The sequence below is a fragment of the Ambystoma mexicanum genome, chromosome 7p, assembly GCF_040938575.1.
Source record: "Ambystoma mexicanum isolate Mex_15411 chromosome 7p, UKY_AmexF1_1, whole genome shotgun sequence".
NCBI classification, from domain to species: Eukaryota; Metazoa; Chordata; class Amphibia; order Caudata; family Ambystomatidae; genus Ambystoma; species Ambystoma mexicanum.
Genome location: NC_090939.1, coordinates 703,973,014 through 703,999,733, shown reverse-complemented (window position 1 = coordinate 703,999,733; position 26,720 = coordinate 703,973,014). Strand labels below are relative to the sequence as shown.

Here is a 26,720-nt window from a genome sequence, read left to right as displayed (position 1 = left end):
ACTGATATTAGAGTTATGCCATCCCTTAATCTACCAAATATCTGACTTCAATAAGTGGAAAATTATTAAAACAATTAATTCAAGGGCATTATTGTGTAAATATAGCACCTGCAACAATGTATTGTATTTAACAGAAGTCATAAAGGGGTGTGTGAACATTAAATCAGTTCTTTGTTTAGGGAAAACTGTAAAGTACTATATTTGTGGCTTTGTGGGTCTTTCAGAGCACTGTTGAGTGGATGGATTAATTTGTTGTAGAATCACTTCTTGTAATCCATGGTCCACCATCTGCTTAAAGATCTTACTTTCAGGAGTCGGCTATGCCAGTTTGCAGCTCAAGAATGGGCCGGTGTTGGCCAATGAGAAATGCCCTAGTTGATAGCAGTAATGAGCATCAGCGAGACAGAGGCCTGATTTGTTGGATAACAGTTGGCACCATGTGGGTCAAACTGATTACGGATTTGGTGACATGCGGCAATCCTGGATACATTGTTGAGTGGATCTATTTTGAATTTCATGCACCGTGTGCTTGTATAAAAAGGACAATTTCAGATATTTCCTGAGTATCATGTATGATGGTTTCGTTTTCAAGCTTGGTTCTAGCTCCACCCAGATTTTAGTCCCCTGTACCTGGTGTCAGGTCTCCATACTTCCTTTGTCTTGTTATTCCACTATATGTCAGTGCTGCATTTCTTGACCTTTGGTTTCTTTAGTGTATGCCTCTCAGAACAAGCAACTAAAGGTATTTGGGGACTTCCTTCAAAAATGCCTTGTGGGTCATAACTAAAACCTTGAACTTAACCATCTGTTCTGATGGGAGACGATGGAGGGATTCTAGCAAAGATGTAATTGTGACAAAATGACCACTGCTATGCAACAGTACAGGGATGAGTAGTGGCTAAACCATCTATTCATCCCCACACTAGTAGGAAACAGTGGTGATCCTAATCATAAAAGTAAAATAAACACAGCCCAATGGGTATGCCTATTTAACCTTTCTTTGTAACACTGGTATAGAATAGCATTCTGGGTACTTTTACAGGGTTGATTAGGCAAGGAATTGTCAATGTTCAAAAGGTCTATGTCATCGAAGAACATGATTGAAAAAGGGGCACACAAGTCACTAAGTTCCCAAACATGGACGAGGGAGACAGGACCTCTTGACAGTATCTTGTTCCTGGTCTTAGGTGGTTCATCAGTGTCTAACTGGGCTTTTCTGTGGTTTCCTCCCTGTCAAACCAGGTTTGTGATGCAGCAAGTCACGTTGATCTAGATCGTGAGTTGGTGTTTGAGTCAGGTCAAGGTGAGGTCCTGTTGGTCCAATGCCGGGCTTGAAGATGCAATGAAGGCTCTGCAGCAGTGAGAAAGTGTTTGAGCTGAAAGTGTTGGGGATTCACACCAATTCCAGATGGTATTCTGTCACAGTCTAATGTTGATATATTCTTAGATTGGTGGACAGCTTAACAGGCTACTTTTGAACCATTTAGAGTTTTTGTTAATTTGTGTCTTGTTCAAGCTGATATATAGGATTATGCATAATCATATATATCCTCTACTGTATAAACAACTGCATATTGTTAAGCTTCACACATTGGGCCGCTTATTGTAACCCACAAGCAAGCCTCCTTAAGTATACTTATAGCGCCTCGTTGCCTAGAGGGCTGCGGTGCGCTTTACAAATTCTAAATAAATAAATAAATAAATAAATACATGCAGTAAACATGGATTCGAAGGATCACAGATCCCATTAGTCCTTTTCAGTTGACAGCCTGGAGTAGTTGAATTACCCTTCTTAAGAGCATAGGGATGTATTTAGACTCTCTGACCATTATGTTTACTTGGAAGATGAGGGGCATTCTTTGTCAAAGAAGTACCCCTAGATTTAGGGCCATTTGCTTGCTAGACATTTTGAGTGAAGTGAGTGGGATGGGTTGGACACAAGTACCTCTGGCCAGTCCAAGTAAATGATGCTGTTAAATGTGTTTCTGAATTGAATTCACTCAGTATTTGCCCAATATAGGTAGAAGAAGCTTTCCTCATCCAGAAAAATATGAATTCCTAACACTCAGATAAGTACATGGACAGAGGATTTTATTGCCTTCATTATGGGAATGGGAGGTAGACCCTACTGAATGGGGAGCATGCTTTCTTTTTATTTAGACATTCAGAAAGTGTGTAATCCAGGTTCTATCCACTACAGAAGCATTGATTCAATGTCTTGCCTCCGTTCTTGTCACAGTTTATAGCATTCTAGCTAATTGGCAAGGTTGAAATCGGGCTCAACCCATCTATAAAGGCTACATGCCACGATTCCCTTCTGATGTGTTTACACTGGGCACTAGTCAAGGACACATGGACAAGTTGTGTCACAGGAAGCCCCAGGTGAGATTACCCTTTTCCCCTAACAGGCTCTAATAGCATTTTATTTCTTACCAGCAGGCTCTGTTGTGTGTCAGGTGACTTTCACTCTTGTTAGAGTTAGAAACACTTACTTTAGTGATGGTCACCTACCATACAAAAGACCCACCTAGAATGGGCTCTTTTACCTGATTGGCAAAACATATGATAGTGGAGCAAATAAATGATTGATAAGTGATCAGGCAAAATCTGTCTTCTCTAAAGATATTGTACGTGGATCAGGGTTTTAGACAACTTTCAACAGGTAAATCCTTGCATAGAAGGTTTATATTACAATAATACCCTTTGGGGAATAAAGTATTATTCATACCAGCATCAGTATCTGTTACGTTTTTATATATGAATTCATAAAAATATATAGGTAGTTTTAAGTTGGTAAATGTATATTTATGGAGCTCAGAACGCAGATGCCAGATAGTAACTTCAAGACAATCTAGCCTGGCTTGGTGCAATGAGGTTGAATTCTGGTGAACACTGTAATCTATAAATTGGTTGCGACAGATAACAGCAACAGTAGTAGAATCTGAAAATGAATGGACAATGGGATACATTAGGAAAACTAAGCAAATTCAATAGCAGATTGTAGTGAAAATGAGTACCCGGCGAGAGTCAACCAGAATGCAAAACACATTCTGATTGGCTCTCTCCAGGTCGTTACCCGGCCGAGAATCCCTCGGCTGGGTTTCCACTGCTTAGTCCACAGTGGGGGGTGTGGCAACACCTCAGCCAATGAGGAGGCTCGAAGAGAGGCCATCCCCGATCCGAGCATCCACACGGCTGAAGGGTGCCATCGTCCCCTGCCGCGGATTCAGGTATGTATTGTTTTTCTTCCCGCATCGCCCCCCAACCCTCCCAACCCCACTTATCGTCTTTTCTGTAATTTTTGGGAGCGGACGCGCTGGGAACACTTCTGTTCCCAGCGCATCCGCTCCCAATGGCCGCCATGGAAAGAGAAATCAGAGCCTGTTTTCCCTTCCCGGCGGACATTTTCTTTGCCATTCTTTTTTTTTCTGTTCCGAAATGCCACAGAGTTTTGGGACAGAAAAAGGTGCTTTTAGTACCCCGGTCTTGTGGGCAGAGTACTAATAGAAACATTCCCCTTGCTACAGGCCCATGGCCTTAATTACTATAGACCCCGGGGCATTACCTGACTCAGTAATGCCCACGCGCTCGGGGCATATTGCTTAATTAGATAGTAACATTGGAGAATATATTTGTTCAAATGTGGCCACTAAATTAAAAACAACAATTTCTACAAAAATATGGCTTACTTATTTTTAACATATGAGGTACTAGCGGTACCACCTGGTGATGCTCGGGTCTGTAGCTGACGTGCACGTGGGAGTCTGCCATAGCCTTGCGTATGATCTATTGCATCATAACTTTCTATTTTTGAAAAATTGCAAAAATGGCAATCTCCTGAAATCACCTATACTGATAGCACGGGGCCGGACCCCGCCTCGACACCAGTGCAGGGCGAATAGGTGGGGTTGGTCAAATTTCACTATCACCAGTACACCCCAGACTGGTATGCCGACCTTGTGTCCTAACTTACTATTTTTGGAAAAGTCACAAAGTCAGAAATCGTTTCTACTGATAGCCAAGGGCCAGACCCCGCCCTGTGTTGGGCGAATGGGTGGGGTTGGTCAGATTTCATCATTGCCAGTACACCTCAGGCTGGTATGCCAACCTCGTACCAACATTTCAGCCCACCAACTGTTGTGAGGCTGGAGCCAACAATCGCTAATTCAGCTATCTCCCGAAATTGCCTATATTCATAGCACAGGGCTGGACCCCGTCCTCTGCAAGGCGAATGGGTGGGGTTGGTCCAATATCACTATCGCCAGTACACCCCTGACTGTTATGCCGACCTTGGGCCAAAATTTAAGCCCACCAGCTGTTATGGGGATGGAGCCAACCCCGAACATACAAACGCACTTTCACAACTATATATAGACATACCTGGCTTAAAAATGTAACAAATAGGTAAATATGATATTGCACCTGAGTGTACCAGAAAATGTCATGTGTCCCCAGATGGTTGATGGCGTTTTCAACTATGACATTCTGTGATTTTACTTGAAAAGACTTACTGTTAGGCAGAACATTTTACATTACCTTCTGGTGTAGTAGCTGTTCTGCCTGGGCTCTTGAGATGTTTCCCATGTACCATCTGCAAAATGATAATGAATTACCATTTTGTAGGGACCTTTCAAGTTAAAATGTTTGTGTACATGCAACTAAACATTGGTATAAAATGATGAATTATACACTTTGAAGAGATATTTTTATTTTTAAAAAAAGTTTTATGTTTATTGGCCATTTAGTTAAAAACAAACCTTAATCATAGTTACATAATGCATACATGTTGATAAACATTTATTGAAATTATGAGAAAAAAATATTAAGTTCAAAAGTATTTACATTCACATAACATATTCAGTATTAAAGTACATCTCTATTTGCATGTGCACAATTTATATTACAGGGCCTGCGCCAGCGGCCCTGTAGTTATGGTTAATTTGCTCAACCCATAGGAAGAGCACCTTTGGGCGGCTTATAACTTTGCCCCTCCACCCCCGGACGAATCCTCACGAAACTTTGCAAAACAATGTACATGGCCCGTCAGATTGATTCTGCAAAGTTTGGTGAGGTTTCGTTCAGGGTGGTCAAAGTTAAAGGGGGGTCTCAAAATGGGTGGTTTTTCCCAAAGATGCAATGGAAAAACAACTTTGCTCACGCCTACAGCCCAAACTACTGGATGGCTTTTTACCACATTTGTGGCAGGAGCTGCAGCTTGGTCTTGAAAGCGTGCTTTTGTAAATTAGGTGTAAATGTGTCCAGTAGTTTGTTTTTTATTAAACAACAAAAAAGTGGGTACAAATAAATGTGTGATATCTGGTTTCGGTCAGCTGACTCACTTCCCTGTTCGATCCGCAGATGGGCCTCCGATTGGCCCAGAGGGCAGCGTGATGTTCGCAGACATCGGACGCGCCCGCTGATTGGATGATGAAAAGCGTGAGGTGTGTCAGACTTTTGGAAACGCCCACCATGATGGATTTGCAGACAGCGCCCATTGTCCGTGAACATCGTGCTAAAATCATATTAAAAACACAATATTGCACTTGTCAAACTAATGAAACAATTTTAGGAGAGGTGAGGTATGATGAGGATGGGATGGGATATGACCTTAAAAAGCCCAAAAGACTGGTGTTCTTTCTGCTTTGACATCCGAAAACAGTCCGGATGTCCAGGGCAGACCTGTGATATTTTTGCAAACATCTGAGATGATGGGGGACATCTATGTTTATTTCTGCATTACAGGGTTGGTGAAAGGCAGTTTTTGAATGGCTTATAACTTTGGTGCCACTCAATGAAACTGCATGAAATTCTTTAATGTCATTCTAGACCTGACTCCGAATGGTTCTGCAAAGTGGGGTGCTGTTTTCTCAAGAGGGAACAAAATTAGAGTGGGGGTCCCAAAATATTTTAAAGGCTTATAAATGTGGTGCTATTTGACAAATCTGCACAGAAGTTTTAAAAAATATGTTAGATCTAGATATGAATGTTTAAGCAAAGGTTGGTGGGATTTTGTCAAGAGGGGGCAAAATTAAAGGGGGTCTCAACAGTTTTAGATGGCTTATAACTTTGCTGCCGTTTGATGAATGTGGACAAATGTTTTCAGAAAGATTATAGACACAACATTGGATGTTTGTGCACAGTCTGAATGGATGTTGTCAAGTGGGGGTTAAGTTATAAGACTATTTTATGTACGTACATTTTGACGCTTTTCAAAAAATAAAACATGGGTGGTTTGCAGCAAACCGGTATGAGGAGCATTGGCAAGGACCTGAAAGCACGGTTTTGCAAATGTGTCCGAATTTTGTTTTTTGAAAAGTGGCATAATGTAGATACAAAAAATAGTGATATACCTTTTGGTGACTGAGGTATAGCGTGTGGCAATGGGCAGTGGCCAGATTGTCCGGGTCATGGCCTATTGCCTATGGCCTATGGCCTATTGCCATGACCCGGGCAATCTGGCTACTGGCCATGACCATGAGAGATCAGCAATGGGGTTAAAATGGGCATGGCCACCAGGGACCAGCTATGTGGTAAAGTCTTTCGAAATTGGGATAGGTTTGAATGGGAAAAAAAAATTCTGCTCGGTGGTACAGGTTGAAGTGCTGGATGGGATCAGCAAATATGCATGAGAAGGGTTAGCAAGAACTAGAAGGCATGGTTTTGCAAATATGTCCGGTGTTTTATTTTTGGGAATGTGTGAAAATGTAAGTACACAACACATTGATATAACATTGGTGTCTGGGCAATGGGCCTGGATGTCAGCAAGGGTAAATGTGTACTGTCATTTGCTTAATGGGACATGCGACATGGCTGAAGCAGTAGGTTTGAATGGGAAAAAATATTCTACTTGCGGTTACAGCCTGAAGTAGTGGTCTAGATTATAACAAACCTGCGCGACGAGCATTAGCAAGAACCTTAAAGCATTTTTTTGAAATATGTCTCGTGTTTTATTTGTCCAAAGTGTAAAAATGTAAGTAGAACAACTAGTGATATACATTTGGTGTCTGGGTAGTGAGCCTGGCCCTCAGAAAACACAAATGTGTACTCTGATTTGCTAATTGGGCAATGCGGCATGGCAGAAACCCATGCCCCATGTATTTGAAGACTGGCCATGGTTGCAAAACATGAGCACTGGTCATTGGTTACATTATTAGGGTTTTCTGGGGTTTTCACACAATAACTTCGCCACACTTGTTTTGAGAGGCCAAACTCTAATTTTGAATAATGAAACAAATTTTGTAGGTTTAAATCATAAATCTCCTGTGGGAGAGCCCTTTTTATTAACACGTGTTTCGGCTCCGATTGAGCATTTTTCAAATCAGGGCACATCTCATAATCGCTGCATCTTTTTTTGAGCAAACATAAATAATAGTATGTGCAAACAATTGATTTCATATGAGACAGAGAATAAGAAGGGGTAAAGTGTAGGATTAAAAGGAAATAAGAAAGAAAAAATGCAAATGAAAGTCTTGTTAAATGCATGTTAGTTCTCACATGCTTGTATTAAACTAAACATTTCACGAACTATATATTTGGTTTAATTCTGGTTGTTAAAATGTCTACCATATTTTAGGCTTTAGCAATATGAGAATTATTATACATTTGTTCATGCTGTCTTCTGTTAATGTGTAAAAATACTCAAAAGACCAAGTGCAATCCACTTCTAAATATGGAGATCAGTCTCTTACCATCACATTTAATGTTCCAAATATGTAGATGTAAAAAATGGTGGTGACCTTCTTGAATCACTGGGTTAGAATCCCACCTGTAAGGTATAGTGTTTTAGAAAAGAAACCATAATATCTTTCTCAAAATAAGCCTTCAATTTGTTTCAAAGGGGTTGTTCACCAAGGTATGTTAGAATTGGGATTAGACATGCCTTATCCTCAAACTGAGCCATCCGTTGATTAACGTAATTTATAAAACCGTAGGTCTGTTTTGTGCGTGCCAATACTGTGGTTTTGTCAAAGGATATGGCAGATGCGGCTGAGTTTTAGACGTAACAACCCTACCCCAACCAGAAATTCACCAGTTACGGTAAGCTACGCAACCATAACTCACCCCATCACCATGCACTGCTAAGACTAACACCAAGGAGATAAAAGATGACATCACATGAATTCACACTGCTTCTTTGCAATTGTTGAGCAGAGGCCCATCAGTCCATCAACACTGGACGTTATTGCATTCAATTTGGATGCTAGTTGAGATGCGATGAGTGTACTGTGGCCTGTAGTTGCCAGAGAGGTCTCTGCTTCACCATTGTTATCTGAATCACTTGTGCTTGAGTCCACCAATGTTAAGGGGGAAGCCAATTTAAAGAGGTCTGGTGAAGCCAATAGATTAGTGCTGATTATATTGTCACATCTTTACAAAGCATTTATGGGGCTCATATTGCTGCCAAGAGAATTTCGTTTTAATCGACTGCATAATTTCAAAAGTGAATTATTATTGTCAATATTCAGTGATGCACTAGTAGCAAGAGGTGGATGTGGTGAAGATGCATCCTCTGGGAAATTTGAGTTGATGATGATGATGGAAGTATCTCGATGAAACTTGTAATAGGGTATTGAGTTAGAGTAGGATGTACTCTTTTTTTTTCTTTTTCCCCTCTTTAGCTTGAGCTTCGGGGCTACAATGTCTTTCAAGGGCCCATTCTGATTCACTACGAAGACCATGTTTGCGAGTGGTTGATCGCTTCATGACTCTATGTAGTGACCAATAGGTGTACCCGAAAAATGGGGCAGTGACAGAGTCTGTGCGTGTGCTTGTTTGATTGAGTAGGTATACCGCAATTTTTGTTGAAGTATGTAGTTTAGGTCTGCTATAATGCTTTTCTATTTTTATGAGTGCATCTCAGTGGAAAAGATTGAGGCAGAACATCAGAAAAGCAATTAACCTCGATGTGGTCCAATGCCTACGTTCTATGAGGACAGAATCCCACTGCCCTATGCTCTCAGGTCACATCTATGCTACGAGTAGCCACAATCAGCCAAACCTCCTTACTTATTGTGATGTCAAATTCAGACAAGAGTTCAAAATGCCACAGAAATAAAATGTTTGCTTATAGCTACGCCCAGCACCACCACCGCAATCATCAGTGATCCACTCGAGCCCCTCTCTCATGAAGTCGTTAGTCGTCAGGCTTTGACAGCAGGGCAGCAAAGCTTCAAGAGCCTCAACTGCCACAACTGCCCTTGGATGGCCTTCGCGGCACTTCATGCCTTCAGAGGGGTTTTATGCTGTCACGAAGCAGTATAGAAACGGTAGAGGCACTACCATTAGTTCCTTTGATGCATGCTGCTTATACGCAGCACTGGCAGACCAGGTCTTCAATATTTTAAGGAGCACAACGAGGTTTAGACGGGCAGTCTTTCCCTGCCACAACTGCCCTTGGACACCCTTTTCATTGAAGAAATATATACAACTAGCTGTGGTACCTGGCGTTGCCCGTTTCCTGATTGAGTGTTGTCTCATGCGCCCTGGAGGATATTGCTCTTGTCCTCATATGAGCAAGTCTTGCTTCAGTTTGCCTTGGCATCTCATTTGCTCTGGAGAAAGTTGCTCTTGTCACCTGGTCAGAAAGTTGTGCTGGTGTTTGTTGTTGTGTTTCAGAAGCTCTTGATATTGATTTTTGCTTTGCATCAGATGGAGCTTTTCCAAATGATGTTCGTTTTTTGTGCGCCATTTTTCAGTCACTCAATGGCTTCAACACATTTGAGAAAGTGTCCCAGAAAGATTGATTTATTGTGCTCTCTTCTTGTGAATTAACTTAAATAAACTGTAACCTTGCCATTTCCGATATTTGGAGTGGCGTGATAAACAAAAATGTGACTTTTTTTAATTCCCTTTAAAAATGCTTTAATTAACACTTTCAAACTATATACAGTAGTAATACATTTCAAAGGAATAACCAACACATCAAACATTTTGCTTCAGACACTTTTCCAAATGTTGCCTCCTTCTAGTACCTACTGCTGTGAATCAGGGTGAGCATCAGTAAATGAGGGTGTCACCGGAGTGAATTGTTTGCATCCAAACGTAGACTACAATCTTACCCCAGACAAATGAGAAATCCATGCACAATTTGGTAGCAGTGAGTTCAATGGTGTGGATTTGTATAGCCGGACAAATATACACACATACATACATCTGCTTTATATATAAAGATTGAGTTTCAAAGACAGCTAAAGTAAAACACAATCCACAAAGTTACACAGACAAACATCTGGAAAGCGTAGTTTAAAGGTTGTAAAACCTTGGGTGTGGGAGTAAGGTAATTCAGACTGTTAGGCAGAATCCTGTGCAGTTCCCTTATGGAGCACTACAGAAGATTAAGACTACAGGTATATGCAATAAATCCCCTTTGATATCAGTCCGTACTACAAAGATTTAGTTGGTAGCTGTGGCTAAGCAGTCAGACTTATCTCAAGAGGGAGATGAGCAGTATTCAGGGTTTACACATTAGGACTACAATACTATGGAACAAGGAAACACTGACCAAAGCTTTGTATCAAAAAGAATATATATATATATATATATATTTTACACACTCTGATGTTCATGCACAAATCACTATTATAAAAGCAAGTTAAATCAGTCAAGAAACGTATACACAACTCCCTATTTAAATTGTAGACAAGTTTGAGCTAGAGTGAAAACTGAGTAAAATGGCACATTGAAAACCAAGCAGAAATGGCACTCTAAAAATTTCTCAAAAGGGAGGGAAAGGCCAAGTTATACAGGAATATACTCTTAAACACACCAGCAACACTTCCCAATAAGATTGTGAACCAGTTAGGCAAGGCAGTACTTTAGCATGTATAATACTGAGGTGAAAACTGAGCAAAATGGCACTTCACAAGTTTAAAACGAGGGAAGAAAAAGGTGGTTATAACAGTTAGGTGCACCAACGCATTTCTAGGTGAGAAGCAATCTAGAGAAGGCAGTTGTAACAGATTTAGCCACAGTCAATAGGCCTGTGCCAGAGTCAGTGGTACAGGTCAAAGTGCCCAAAATGTTCTTGTAGCTGCAGTCAAGTCTTTGTTAAACGATTCGAAAAGGCGGTTCCAGAAGGTGAAAGACAATGTTAGATGATAGGGGCGGCCAACCCAGTAGGTAAGTAAAGGATTTAAAACACCTTTAGCTGTACCCAACGAAAAGGGAGGCCTGGTGGAACAATGTACCTTAAAAGTGGAAGAGGCTCCTGCGGTGGCGGTAGTTCCTGGCAGTTCCTGCAGTTCGGGAGATCCAGCAGAGGAAGAGAGGATCTCTTTGTGGCGGAAGGTTCGAGTTACTGCATTGCCTAGGGATGAAACCAGTGCGGTGCTGCCAAACGAATAAAAGATACGCTTGGCACTGGCGATTCGACCAAGGCAGGTCCTGGAAGGCGATTGGCGAACTGGTTGGCCCCACCAGCTCAAGGGAAGGAGACTTGCAGGTGAATATCTTCTTGAGTTGTTGGAGAAAAGTGGTGAGGATCTGCAGCAGGGCTTCACCGGTGGTTCAGTCGTTGCAGATGACTTTGGCTTCTCTCCTCTTCGGCTTCTTAGTTCCAGTGCCGACATCTTGTCCTCCAGTCCTCAAGACCCTGCTTTTATGCAGCAAGACCCCCATTCATACAGCCTAGCTGTCACTCACACAGTGGGTGGCTCTCCTGGTGGGAGACCCCCCCAATCTATCAGGGCAGAGTGCAACTTGGGTTGCTTAGGCAACCCTGTCCAGGGTACCTATTCCCCCTCCCACACATCCTGTCTACCCCAGACTCAGTGGTGCCTAGAGGAGGGCTTCTGTGCAGAATCCCGCCAAAAGGACGAACAAAGGATCCCCGACCTGGGATTGGACTATAGAGAAAGACATGAGAAAGAAATGAAATCAAAGTTCTGGCAATAAAAACCTACCGGAGTAAAGTTAATTTTAAGATAAACCGGCGGTATGTTAGAGGCTGTCAGTAAAAGTAATAGCCTCGAACAATGGGATATCCCATAGGAAAATATTTGCGGTCGAATAGTTACGGTAGTAACCACTGCCACCAGCCAGGACCTTTTGAGAAAGGGACTGTACGGTACCCCCTCGAAAATGAACACTAGGGACATACTATTAACCCTTCCCAGTACCTCCATAGTAAGATCGGTTGTACTGGTTTTGTTCATAAGATTTGACTAGTAAAGTCAATGGGGACTTTACATGCCCTGGGAGACAGTAGTCAGTCCCAGGGTATGGAGTCTATGTTTGGGAGTCACTACAACACCCCTGTGGTATGGCAAGGAGGGTGCTGTGTACCACACATGAAAAAGATGATTCCTATAAGGGTGAGAAAAACCTAGGAGAGTGGTAAAAAAGGGTCTCATTCTTAGCAGGAGAAAAAAAAAACTCAAATCCAGCAAAGCTGTTTGGGGACTCTATAGGTAAGGGAAATTAGCCATAAAAGAGAATTCTCCCTAACACTCGCCTCCCCCCCCCCCGAGTACAGGAGGATCCAATACACTCCTGGATGAGTCTTTTACTTCTAGTCAGTTAAAAACGTCCTAGAGAGACCATCAACATTTTGGTGGTGGCATCCTGACCTATGCTCAATGTTAAAATCAAACCCTTGGAGGCAGATTGACCATTTTAACAGTTTTGGGTTTTCCCCTTTCATTTGCATCAATCATCTCAAGGGTTGGTGATCAGTCTGAATGGTGAAAGTAGAACCATACAAGTACTTCTTCAGAGACCACACAATGGCAAAACATTCTCTCTCAATAGTTGCCCACCTTGTCTCAGGTTCCTTCAGTTTCCTACTGATGAAGCAAATGGGGTGTTCCCTACCTTTCTCATCCTGTTGACTAAGGACTGCACCTATACCTGTATTGGAAGCATCTGTTTGCACAATGCAGGGTTGGTGGTAGTCAGGAGCTCTTATAACTGGAGCTTGACAAAGGGCTATTTTTAGGCTTTCAAAGGCCTGATTGCACTCCTCATTCCATTTAACCTTTTTAGTAAACTTAGGAGAGGAGATCACATTCAGTGGAGAAGCTATGGTCCCATAGTTCTCAATGAAATTCCTGTAATACCCAGTGAGACCTAAGAAGGCTCTAACCTGGGTTTGGGTAGTAGGGGTTGGCCAATTTTGCACAGCTTCTATTTTGCTGAGCAAAGGCCTTAGTTCACCACCTCCTTCCTCATGTCCAAGGTAGACCCCTTTACTCTGACCAATTTGACATTTTCTTGCCTTAATGGTCAGTTGGGCCTTCTCTAGAGCCTGCAAAACATATTCTAGGTGGTCAACATGTTCTTTCCAAGTAGGACTGAACACTGCAATGTCATCGAAGTATGCCATGCAGAAGTCCTCCATCCCATTCGGAACCTGCTTAACCATCCTTTGGAATGCAGAAGGTGCATTCTTTAAGCCAAAATGCATAACCTTAAACTGGTATAAGCCAACTGGGGTGGTGAATGCAGTTTTCTCCTTTGTGGAAACAGAAAAATTGATATGAGGCTGGGAAGCCCAAAGGAAACACACCAACACAGGTTACAAAGGACATACAAAGCGCTTTATTCAAAGTTAAAACAATTACCAAAAGTCAATTGACATACGGATAGCTATTCGGCCCTCAGAGTAACAGAACGAACCATCAACGGTAGTTCGCCGTGTTAGTGTGAGAGACCGAACATCGGGATACTTGGGTTTTTATACTTTTTATCCAGCCTTGGCCAACCCCCTCGCAAGTTAACCATTCTCAGAACCAAACCTAGGGTTCGTAGCCAGGTCAATCCCATAATGTATGCATTTTGATCAGTTTCGCTGATACAGTTGTTCATTTACACATAGGTCAGGGAGAGGACAAGGTCTCAGTTCGCGACCCTAACAAGTGGCCTGCGGGCATATTACTTATTCATGTGTGCGGAGGTCACAACGGCCAGAATCCCACTCGAAATGTCATTCGGCCTCCATTTTGTTGTTCAGGGTGACTTCCATACTGCAAGAGTACCTAAAATGGCGGCTTAATCCAAGATTGCGATTTGCACAATACATTAAGGTCAAGACCTTGCCGCGGAATCTATGTACACGATGTTTTTAGACAACTTGGCGTAGGCCAACATACATTCAAACAATGCGATAGGATGTACAATATTATTTCGATTTCCACAGACCCTCCTTTTGGCCTATGCCAAGTGCTAAACATCATCCCTAATACTTTCGAAAATGACTCCATGTATTATCATCCATAGGTTCCGCATCATTGTCTGTAATGTCTATAGCCATAAGGTCATTCGTAAGAACCTCTTGTAACATGAATTCTTTAGATGCTGTACCTGGGGTATATAATTTATGCCCTATTGCGCTCACTGCTTGAGCACAACACCCCCCTAACATTCCACACATACTTGGGAGGCATTGAAAACAACAACAAAGAAATAACAGAATCCCTAAAATAACCATAATAACGGAAAGCACCTTCCAACCCCAAGACCGCAAAGAATCCCAAAACCAAATACTAAGGCTCCAGTCTCCTACAGGGTTATGGACTTCAGAACTGAGAGTATGCAAGTTCTGAATTGCTTTAAAAATTGTTGGTGAGGAGTCTGGTACGAAAACACAACAAGCGGACCCCACTAATTTGCATACTCCACCTCGTTCTGCCAAGATGACATCTAATGCCATCCGATTTTGAAGTGCTACCAATCTTATCGCCTTTTGCTCTAAGGTCATATTGTAGAGTATGTCCGTGGTCCGGTTGATCGTTCTCTCCAATACCCTTGCCAATCCCCTAATGTTCTCTGAGTTTGCTATTTGTCCCCAAAAGGGCACAACTGATTTGGCTATGTCCCCAAATACTTGCCCAGAGGTATCTCCATTGTTGTCTCGCCGTGGGCGAGCCTTAGAAACCTCCAAGGTACTAGCTACAAATACCCCGGGTAACAATATTCCTAAATAACAGGTTCCCTGCCAATCCTTGGGCAACCAGGGAAATGCTAAACTACCACAAACAAAATAAACAGGCCCTCCTACATACAGAGGCCTGTTTTCCCCAGTCAAATTTACAATATTTTTACAAGTTTCAAAATCTCCCATTGGCCTAGTGCCATTTCTCTGTACACAGAAGGGAACTGAGTCAGGACTATGATTTACAGAATAAGAAGGAGGCACGGCGTCCTTATTGCCTATCGGAGCCATTTTAAAGGAAATCAGAGTTTTGAAAGGAAGAGATAGTTTGTCAGACGGCCTAATAGAAGCGACGTTAGGTTTACTTCTATTTGCGAAACGCGAGCATCCCAGGGGAGTCAATTCACGTTTCTCAAAATCATTTAAATTAGTTCCATCAAATTTCCCTGAGATGCTATCATTCCATCGGCCAAAGAATAGTGCCCTAAGAGAGGCATAGCAAGAAGTCGTTAAAGGTAAAGGATGTATATACCATCCCAGTCCCTTGTTCCCATGTTGCGGTAAGTGAGTACAAATCCAACAATTGCTCTTATTAAAAATGGCATGAGTAGCATTCATTACTATCATCAGAATGTTATTATAATACTTTTGTCTATGTTGGGAGTCTCTAGGGGACAGAGTGTGAAGGTGTACAGAGGGAGTCAAAACAGTTGGTACGATCTTGGTCGGTAATAAAGGTTTCAAAGGATAGACTTCTTCGAAATACCAAAGTCCTACAGCAGCAGTTGCAAAAATAACAATAATCAAAATCAAAACACAACAGTACGTTTTCGGGGCCCAGGCACATTGTTCATTGTTCGATTTGGTCACCCCCTTATCTAAAAGTCCAATGCGGGGAGCAGCGGTGAAGGTGGCAGGCATCGTAGTTCCTTGATCGACGGCCCCAATGTTCGTTGCTGGCGACACTACGGTCGCGTGATTTCTTAGTCCTTCCCAACCCTAGCCAGCAGAATCCCTTTTTGTTCAACAAAACAAAACAATTTTCCGATCACTTCCTTTTCCAGATGCACGACACTCGTGCCGTAGTTCTATTTCCGTGGTCGAAGGTTGTACCTGATGGTACCCAAATTTGTGTGGTCCAGAAGCAAAGTATCGTCACTTCCTGAGGGAAGCGACGTGTCGGTGGCGACGGAAGTCGCAGAGCTCGAAACAGTGTTTTCCGGAAGTGATTTTTCAAGAGAGTGCGGAGACGAGATGGACTGTTCCCCAAGCTCCTCAGGCTCAGAGACCTTCTCCGACGCACTCACAGCGCTGTTTGCTACTCCAAGATCAGAGACTGTAGCACCAGCGAGGGGTTCTGCTTCTTCTGTAGCGTGTGGCGTCGGGTGAGGAAGTTTCTTGACATGTGTCGCGTGAATCCAGTTCTTCTTTCCAGCCACCCGCACTGCTGTCCTGGTGACCAACAATACCTGGTGGGGTCCCCGCCAGCGAGGCGCGAGACAGGAAGACCTCTCGTAGGCCTTCACGAGGACCCAACTTCCAGGCTGTATATCGTGTCCTGGGCCCGTGAACCATACAGGTAAAGCAGCATGCACCTGGTGGTAGATGAAATACAGGTTTTTAGTTAACTGGTTACAGTAGTCTACAAGCAATACATTCTCCACCTCCCTCAGGGCTTTAGGTTTTGGGAGACCCCAAATATTAGCAGGTCTCCCTCCCTCCCTACTTCAAATGGAGAAAGCCCAGTTCTAGTCTGAGGTGTGGTACGCATAGCTAATAACACAATAGGCAAAGCATCTGGCCATTTTAGTTTGGTATCAGCACATGTTTTTGCAAGTTTATTCTTTAAAATACCGTTGTGTCTTTCTACCAACCCAGCACTTTGAGGATGCCTAGCTGAATGAAATCGTTTCTCAATACCTAGGGCTGCGCATATTTGCAAAATTACTGCTGCGATAAAGTGAGGACCATTGTCCAACCAGATTATCCTCGGGAGCCCAAATCGAGGAAAGAATTCTTTTACCATAATCTTTGCAGTGGTCATGGCGGTAGCATCTTTGACGGGGAAAGCCTCGACCCATTTACTAAAGGCATAAATAATTACAAGAACATATTTCAGATTATTACATCGCTCCATTTCAATAAAATCAAAATGTATAACCTCAAAGGGGACTGAAGGGGGTCCAAAACTTCCCCTTGGAGTTACTGTCCCCTTACCCACATTGTGCTGTAGGCAGATCATACAGTTCTGGACATGTCTCTTTGCAGTGTCCAAAATCTTGTCGTTCACCCAGACCTGTTCTAACATTCTCGTGATCTGCTGGGCACACACATGCGTAGGACCGTGTGCCATCGTAACCATCGCCAATACATAAGAATCAGGAAGCAACCATTTCCCTTCGGATGTATCCACCCAACACCCTTCGTCATCCAGTTTCCCCATTCCTTCAGCCCACTTTCTAGATTCTTCCATTGTGGCATCAGTCTGAATATCTCGCACAGACCCAATACCTTCATCCGTTATGCAAACATCTCTCATTTCCCTCGAGGTATACATGTCCGTGCTAAGGTCTGTGGCCGTTTGTCTGGCTATCAAATCTGCAAAAGCGTTCCCTTTGCCCACATCATCTATGACCTTGCGATGTGCTGCACATTTCATAATCGCTAACCGTTTAGGGAGTGAGAGCGCCGAAAGTAATTGCACTATCAAAGGGCCATGCTGAATCTTGGTCCCATGTGAGGTCAGAAACCCTGTTTCCGACCAAAGTTTTCCGAAGTTGTGAGCCACCCCAAATGCGTACTGGCTATCGGTATATATATTTACTCTTCGCCCTTGGGAAAGTTCACAAGCTCGGGTCAATGCTATAATCTCTGCGGCCTGCGCGGAGTTATGCGAAATTCTCTTAGTTTCAACAATTTTGTTCAATGTAGTAACTGCATAAGCAGCTGTAGATGTACCATTCGAAAGTTTGAAGCAGGAGCCATCACAAAACAGCTCCCCTTCTGCATTATCCAAAGGAGTATCTATGAGATCTATCCTGCCCTTCGTTTCTTGTTCGGTGGTATACAGGCGGTCATGTGATTCTTCGTCACCGCAAACAGTGTTTTGCGGGAAAGGTAAGAGTTCAGCCGGATTGAGAACACAACACCTCTTAATTTGGATATGAGGGGCAAACAGAATTAGTTCATACCTTGTTAAGTGTGCTGAGGTGAGGTGTTGCGTTTGGGTTTTGTTTAATAGGATATCAACAGAGTGAGGTACCATCAAAATCAAATCATGGCCTAGGACCATTCCCTCACTCTGTTTTACAGACGCGGCAGCAGCAGCGACAGCGCGCAAACATCTTGGCAAAGCGCATGCGACAGGATCAAGGGCGGAGAAGTAGTAGCCGCACGGCCTATTCTTCCCTCCGTGTTCCTGTGTTAACACAGCCAAAGCACATCCATCACATTCATGCACAAACAACACAAAGGCCTTGTCATAATTTGGAGTACCCAGAACCGGTGCCGAACATAGCGCGGTTTTGAGAAGCTCAAATGATCGTTGATGTTCCGATTCCCATGGCAGTGGCAGAGAAATGCCCTTCTTCGTCAAAGCCAACATCGGTTTTACCACTAGTGCGAAATTCGGGATCCACAACCTACAGTAGGACGCCATCCCTATCAGGGCTCTGACTTCCTTCTGTGTATTTGGAACAGACATGCCAGAAATGTGTTTTATTCTTTCAGGTGTCAATCTTCTCCCCTCCTTTGACAGGAGGTAGCCTAGATAGGCAACCTCCTGACAACAATATTGAATTTTTTTAAGCGAAGCTTTGTGACCATTTTTAGCTAGATGAACAAGCAACAGTATAGTGCCTTCTTTACAGGCTTTCTCAGAATCTGCAGCCAAAAGTAAATCGTCAACATATTGAAGCAGCGTGCAAGTAGGTGGCAATTCAAGGGTGTCGAGCTGCTCTTTCAAGGCTCTACTATAAATACTAGGACTTTCAGTATACCCTTGAGGTGCCCTTGTAAATGTAAATGAGCGTCCCTCCAAGGTGAACGCAAACAGATATCTGCTTTCTTTATGTATCGGGATACTAAAGAAGGCGTTTTTCAGATCCACAACACTAAAGTGCGTAGCCGTAGCAGGGATCATTGTTAATATCGTCGTCACATCAGGCACAATTGGAAATTGTGGGGCGACCACTCGGTTAATAGCATGAAGATCAATTATAAACCGGTATGGAATTGCATTGTCGCCTTTCTTATATACGGGTAAGATCGGACTGTTACACAAACTACCTGTAATCTCTTCGATCACCCCACGATGTACAAAATCAGAGAGAATGCATTTCAAAGCACGTTCGCCTTCAACTGATATTTTATACTGCGGAATGCGTGGCAGTTTCACCCCATGTTTCAGGACTATTTTAACAGGCTCAATATGTAACACTCCGACATTATTGTCGTCCACCGCCCACAAACATTCCGGAACAATGCTAAACTCGGGAGGTAAAGGTCGAATCAAGAACTGAGAATTTGGAAGTTGCTGTGGTGAAACCGTTAGCCGTATTCCATCCGAAGAACAATGAATTACTGCGTTCAATTTCTTTAACAAATTCAACCCCAGCAAATTCTCTCCACAGTTTGAAGTGGGAAGAAAAGGGCAATGGTCCGTGAAGGACACAAAGAAACGGATACCGGCGCAGAAACCGGACAGACAGTTGGTATACCAGAAAACCCTACGGAAACATTTGTTTGCCCTGACAGTGGGATGTTTGGGGCCCTGGAATGATCAATGGAGCACTTCTGTGCTCCAGTGTCGATCAAAAACTGGTGTTTCCTATTCCCCACTAATAATTCAACGTAGGGGCCTTTTTGATTAACGGGAAAGGTTCCAAACCCTGCTTCGGGAAATCCTAATAAAATAGAGCCTCATCAGAAGGAAGCTCTTCAGAAAGGTAAGCAGCAGAAGGGTGATCAAATATGTTTCTCAAGTCCATACTCGAGGTCTGATTTTCCCGTAAAAAAGGGTTGCTGAGAATCTTGCAAAAGCTGACCTCTGTCAGAGCCCCCTGCTCCAGGGCGGCCCCTAGCTCGTCTACCCATACCCCCAAACGCACTGCTTGACCTCTGGCGAAGGACAGGGCACTGTGCTCGCCAATGACCTTCCTGGCGGCAATAAGCACATTGATTAATATTTACAGGACTCAGGGGAGCATTTCCTTTTGGAACGAACTGACCTCTAGTTTGTGTCAAACCTCCTCTGGGGTTTCTAATAATTTGCTGTAATAATACTTTAGTTTTCAAATCTCCCTTTCTCTTTTCAATTTTTTCCTTCTCATTATTAACACGGTTCTCATAATACTGAGTCATGTGCAAAACCTCAGATTGAGATTTTGCCTGCCAAGCGCTCTCAAAGGACATCATTTGTGACTGGATGTCAGGTAACAATCCACGTACAAATTTGTCCACGAACAACCTCTTCCCCGACTCTGTACCTAAATCCTGTCCACTGAAGTCAGAAAATACCTGCTCGAATCTATTGAAAAATTCAGTGGCGCCTTCAGTTTTCCCTTGAACACAGGCCGTAAGCTTGTCCCAAATAATCCTTTTTTCTGGAATTATAGTTTTTAGTTTAGTGACAATCCTATCAGGTAAAGTAAGTATTACCTGTGGCGGTTTCTCACCAGCTGGTCTTTCTCCATCAATTCTAATCATATTTGCCCACGTATCTCCCTGCCCTGGCACATCGTCTATTGTCCGAACCTGTTTCCATACATCTACGGGTAGGAGCACAGGGAATAACAAGTCAATGTCACTCAAGGTGAACACAGAGGACTGTAGAACGGACTCTATTTCTTTGTAAAACCCCGTCAGGGAACTGATTGTCTAATTGTGTTCACTTCCTGTCGTGAAAATGGGACGTGAACGAATTGCGATACATAATGTGCAGGGATATCCACCGCGGGGGCACCAGTCGCCGCGTTGGCGGGGATCTCAACTTTTGGGACAAAGGTCGGAGGAACCTCTCTCATAGGCAACTGAGATATAGGTACCTCCGGCCGCTTACTAAGCAATAGAGCCAGGTCGAGCGCTAAGGCAGCTGTAGAAGTGTCGGGCGAAAAAGCCCTTTTACAAATCCCCAATAATTCTATGGGGCAACTAACCTTCTTCCTTACACATTCCTCTTGCAGGTGCTGCACCATCACCTGAATTACTTTTCTTTGCATCTCTACTGTATACTGACTATACGTGTCATACACTTCATCTGGCAGTATCGATGAATCCGAGATCCATCGAACCGCATCTTTGGTACAAATTCGTACTTCCTCAGGTGCTGTTCTTTGGCATGGAAGGAACCGCTTCTGTACATATATTCTATCGTCCTCATCATCCTCACCTCGTGATTTTTCAAAGTCTTTCCTAAACTCAAACAATCTTTCAACATGTCCATATACTTTCTGCTCTGTGTCCCTCGAAAGTGCCAAAGCATTCAGATCTCTCACCCCTTGTGGAAGATCCGAATTTTGTAATCTACCCCACATTACACACAAATGAGTCCCCAAACCTTCGATAAAAACATTTTTCTCGGGAAAACTATTCAAATTAGATAATGTAGAAAAAACATTAGCTTGATCACCTTTCTCCATGCAATGCTTAGCCCATGCAAACAATTCCTGTTTCCTATCTGCAGAAACAGTACTACGAGTCACAATCTTTGACCCTGCACCTGGATCGACTCCGATCAATACGGGGCCACTCGGGAGCGGAGGTATAGGTAAATTTAACAAAGGTGCAGGTGCAGGGGGAAGGGGCGGTGCGATAGGCGGAGGAGCGACAACCAAAGGACTAGGAACAATAGGCTGTACAGGGGGAATAGGAATAGCAACAGGTACAACAGCAGGAATGGGCAGAGTGCCCAAGACAGGAACATACGGAGGTGGCGCTGAGGCATCGGGCCTGCGTTCATTTAATAACTTCTCAATAAATTCCTCAGAAACATGGAAATCTTTAGAGGGGTATATTTTCTGGACCCCGAGTGAAAAGGCTCTATCCATATTTTTAACTAATTCTGACCGCTTTTCTTTATCATATAATAATGCTTTTTCAGCGTTTGTTTTATGACGACGTGCATGTTTATCCCTACTTTTAAGCAGCTGCAATGCTTCTTTCTTCCAATTTTGTAACACATCAAAGGCTGCTGCTCTAGCCTTTTTCTTTAACAAGATCGATTCTAAATATTCAATACGGGGGATCTCAAAACTACCATTGATTGGCCACTGAAATTCGGAGGCATGTCTGGTCTGTCTGTGCCAAATGTCATTAAATATGATACTACCAATGCCATACTTACAGTACATAGTACAGTACATAGTACACGCCGGCGACCCCTCCTGTGGTGCCGGACAGCTAAATTCCAAAGATTGTCGATCGCTGCGGAACAGAGCCCTAAAACAGCTAGACAATTTCCCAGGCATTTCTCAAAAAATTGGTGTTATCTGGTCCAATAATTGTGTCTGCAGATACAATACACCAAATTCAAATTGTCAGGGTTAAATTAAGAGCCGGGTCACGACTGCACCTGACCAAACCTAAGGAGGACCGTACGGTTTACAAAGGACTTACCTAACAAATTTTACCTTGCGTTTGGTGGTTTCGGCAAATCTGCCCGCCTCAAAATTGGACCCTCGTCAAGATGCCGTGTCAGACCACACGACTATCGTCCAAGGATCGGATCGTGCAGCGCTGCCGAGGTATCGCGTCTCGATCGGTCGGGCCCGCAGAATCACACCGTCCGATCCCGGTATGATAGTCTGCGTCAACCTTCAATGATCTGGCATCAATCTTGAGGGTCCCTATTCGGGCGCCAACTGTGGAAACAGAAAAATTGATATGAGGCCTGGAAGCCCAAAGGAAACACACCAACACAGGTTACAAAGGACATACAAAGCGCTGTATTCAAAGTTACAACAATTACCAAAAGTCAATTGACATACGGATAGCTATTCGGCCCTCAGAGTAACAGAATGAACCATCAACGGTAGTTCGCCGTGTTAGTGTGAGAGACCGAACATCGGGATACTTGGGTTTTTATACTTTTTATCCAGCCTTGGCCAACCCCCTTGCAAGTTAACCATTCTCAGAACCAAACCTAGGGTTCGTAGCCAGGTCAATCCCATAATGTATGCATTTTGATCAGTTTTGCTGATACAGTTGTTCATTTACACATAGGTCAGGGAGAGGGCAAGGTCTCAGTTCGCAACCCTAACAAGTGGCCTGCGGGCATATTACTTATTCATGTGTGCGGAGGTCACAACAGCCAGAATCCCACTCGAAATGTCATTCGGCCTCCATTTTGTTGTTCAGGGTGACTTCCACACTGCAAGAGTACCTAAAATGGCAGCTTAATCCAAGATGGCGATTTGCACAATACAGTAAGGTCAAGACCTTGCCGCGGAATCTATGCACACAATGTTTTTAGACAACTTGGCCTAGGCCAACATACATTCAAACAATGCGATAGGAGGTACAATATTATTTCGATGTCCACACCTTGACATGGTCTGTCAGGGCTATTTGCCAATAGCCTGACGTGAGATCAAATGTGCTGAGGAACTTGGCTGAACCAAGTCTATCCACCAGCTCATCTGTCCTTGGCAAAGGATGGACATCAGTCTTAGTGACTGAATTTAGAGCTCTATAGTCCACATAGAATCTCAACTCCTTGGATCCTGCCTTTGGTACTAACACAACTGGGCTAGACCATGGACTAGTAGAGGGTTCTATTACCCCGAGATCAAGCATCTTGTTGACCTCTCCTTTGATGTGGGTCCTTACATTTCCTGACATTCTGTAACCCCTACTTTTGACAGGTAAACAGTCATCAGTGTTTATGTCATGCTGGCCCCAAGGGGTCAAGCCTGGTGAAAGTGAAAACAAGGGGGCAAATTGATATAACAAAACTTTGCACTCCTCCTGTTGTTCAGAAGTCAGATTAGAAGAGAGATTAACTCCTTCTATTTGCTCATCTAAAGGCTTGCCTCTGAGAAGGTCAGGCAGAGGTTTGCTCTCCTCCTCCTCTTGAGCTGAAGCTAGAAGCAAAGCCCCCAGTTCTGGTCTCGAGACATAAGCTTTTAGAAAGTTGGTGTGAAAGACTCTGGGAGCCTCCTTAGGATTGCCTAAATCCACCAGATAGTTTGCCTCTCCAGGTTTTCCCACAATCTTGAAGGGTCCTATCCACTTGTCCTGCAAGGCCCTTTGCCTTGTTGGCACCATAACAAGAACTAGCTGGTCTTGAGCGAACTCAACCATGTTGGCCTTCTGGTCATGCCAATGCTTAACCAGAGCCTGACCTGCTTTCAATTTATCACTTGCCTCAGCCATCATGTGTGACATTCTCCTCCGGAGTCCTATCACATAGTCAGTCACTGTGACTGGCTTGGGGAAAGGAGCACTCTCCGACCCCTCCTTGATCAGGGCCAATGGACCTCTGACCGGATGGCCATAGAGAAGTTCAAAGGGGCTGTAACCCACTCCCTCCTGAGGGACTTCTCTATATGCAAAGAGAAGGCATGGCAGTAGAAGATCCCACTTTTTCTTAACGGGGTCCTCTAAAGCTCCGATCAAGCTCTTCATGGTTCTGTTGAACCTTTCTACCAATTTGTAGGGTCCACTTTTTTAGCGTGGAAACTAGTGATTATTCATACACCAATCAATGTGTGTGTTTTGGTGTATGAATAATCACTAGTTTCCACACTAAAAAAGTGAACCCTACGAAGTGTTCTTGTGTGTTAAAAACATACCAAAAAATTAACACTTCAGGTCAAACTAAAAAGTAAAACTAAAATTGTTTCCCTGAGTGTTTTTCGGGAACCTTTCTACCAATCCATTTGTTCGAGGTTGGTATGCTGTTGAGAACTTGTAGGATACTCCACTGTTTTTCCACATGGCCTTCATGTAGTGGGGGATAAAATTTGACCCCCTGTCGGATATTACATCCTTCGGAACCCAACCCTGGTAAAAATACCAAGGAGGGCCTTAGCCACAGTCTGAGCTGTAACAGTCCTCATAGGAATTGCTTCAGGGTACCTAGTAGCATGGTCTACTACAACAAGGATGAACCTGTTGCCTGAAGAGGTTGGGTCAAGAGGACCAGCAATGTCGATTCCCACCCTCTCAAATGGTACTCCCACCACAGGGAGAGGCACTAAAGGTGCCACGTTCCTGAAGCCACTCTTACCAGAAGTTTGGCAGGTGTGGCAACTCTTGCAATACTTATCTACTTCAGCCCCCATTATAGGCCAATAAAAGTAGAGAGAGAGCCTTTCCTTGGTCTTCTTGAAGCTCAAGTGACCAGCTCAAGTGACCAGCCCAAGTGACCAGCCAAAAGTATCTCATGGGCTAGTTGCAAGAATTGGAGTCTGTTCTCTTGGGGTACTACAAGTCTTTTGTAGTCTCCAGGGGATGACTCAGTAGTTTCACTATAGAAGAGGCCATCTTCCCAGTGTAACCTATACTTCCCAGGCTCTTGCCCTTCAAGCTGAGAAGCTGCCTGGTTGTGAAGACCTTCCAGAGTTGGACATTCTCTTTGTCCCCTACTGAAGTATGCCCTATTGGGGCCACCTACTGCCATTAAAGACTGCAGCTCAGGATGGTCCAAAGGGTCCAGATCTACAATACGATCCTGGCCTCCTACTAGATCTGAATCCTCAGTCTCTAGTTCAACAACACAGGGTGGTGCCTCCATCTCAGCCTCAGCTGGAGGTGGAATCACAGGTGTGATTTTTGCTAACCTAGGAGATTTCCTGGTTGGCAGGACTGGAGTGCTTTCTGCTAGTTTCTTCTTAGAAGTCTTGGGTTTCCCCTTTGCTTCTGGTAGTCTCCAAATTGCAGTTAGTAACTCCAGTGGAGTAGGAGTGATTTATATTTCCATCATCTCCTCAGGAGAGACTCTTAAGGTCCTCTCCCTTGCAGGTCTGGTGAGCTCCTGTAATCTCTTACTAGGAGGTCTGGGAGTTCTTCACACTACTCCATGATATTTCAGATCATTGCCCAACCACACCCTTCCAGGTACTTCAGATTGGATACTAACAGGTATTCTGACAGTCATGTCATTGCATTGGATGAGAGCTGGTAACTGGGGAAGCATCTACACAGGCCCTCCAGCTAACTTGGTGAGGCATTTGGGTGCCTTAGCAACATCCTCTACCTTGAAAAATGATTCATCCACCACAGTTATGCTAGACCCAGTGCCTCTAATGGCAGGGGTCTCCTGACCATTGACTAGCACACTGTCCTTATAATACTCTTTAGTATTATTTGGGATAGAATTTATACACATCTAAATTATGTTGTTCCCACAACCCAAAGCATACTAAAGATACACTAGATGAGACTCAGGTGGGGTCTTCAGCAAGTAGTTGAAAGTTTCCACTGGTCATTGGTGCTTCCTCATCTGGAGTGAAGGCTAAGGAGACCGTGTGGACCCCTGAAGGTTTACCCTTACATCTGGGATCCCCTTTCACATGATCAGTTGAACCACAAAGATAACGTTTCCCAAATGTCTTTATGAATGGTGGCTTTTTCTGACCTCCTTGTGGTCTGGGACCAGAAGGTACACTAGCCTGATTAGGTTTCCCTTGAGGCTTACCCTTAGGATTTTGTTTGTGGCCCTCTTTGAATTTGAATTATTTGAATTCTCTTTGTTGTCTTTCTTTGGCTGCTTTCCCTCGTCCTTTTTCTGAGTTACCCCAGAATCCTTGTGAGTAGCCCTGTTGGCAACCCACAAGTCAGCAGCCTTAGCTAGTTTCTTGGAATTTAGCTCTTTTGAATCAGCCAAGTGCTGCCTGAGCTCAGGAGAGCA

General features: G+C 43.6%; 1 protein-coding gene across 1 annotated transcript in view; it reads right to left on the bottom strand.

The window, feature by feature from the left end:
• The window catches only part of BMX (BMX non-receptor tyrosine kinase), a 628,237-nt gene that overhangs the window by 234,641 nt on the left and 366,876 nt on the right, over positions 1-26,720 (bottom strand). Inside the window, exon 10 of the mRNA XM_069636784.1 lies at positions 4,537-4,591. Coding sequence (XP_069492885.1) covers positions 4,537-4,591 — 55 coding nt within the window. The remainder of the gene's footprint in view (positions 1-4,536; positions 4,592-26,720) is intronic.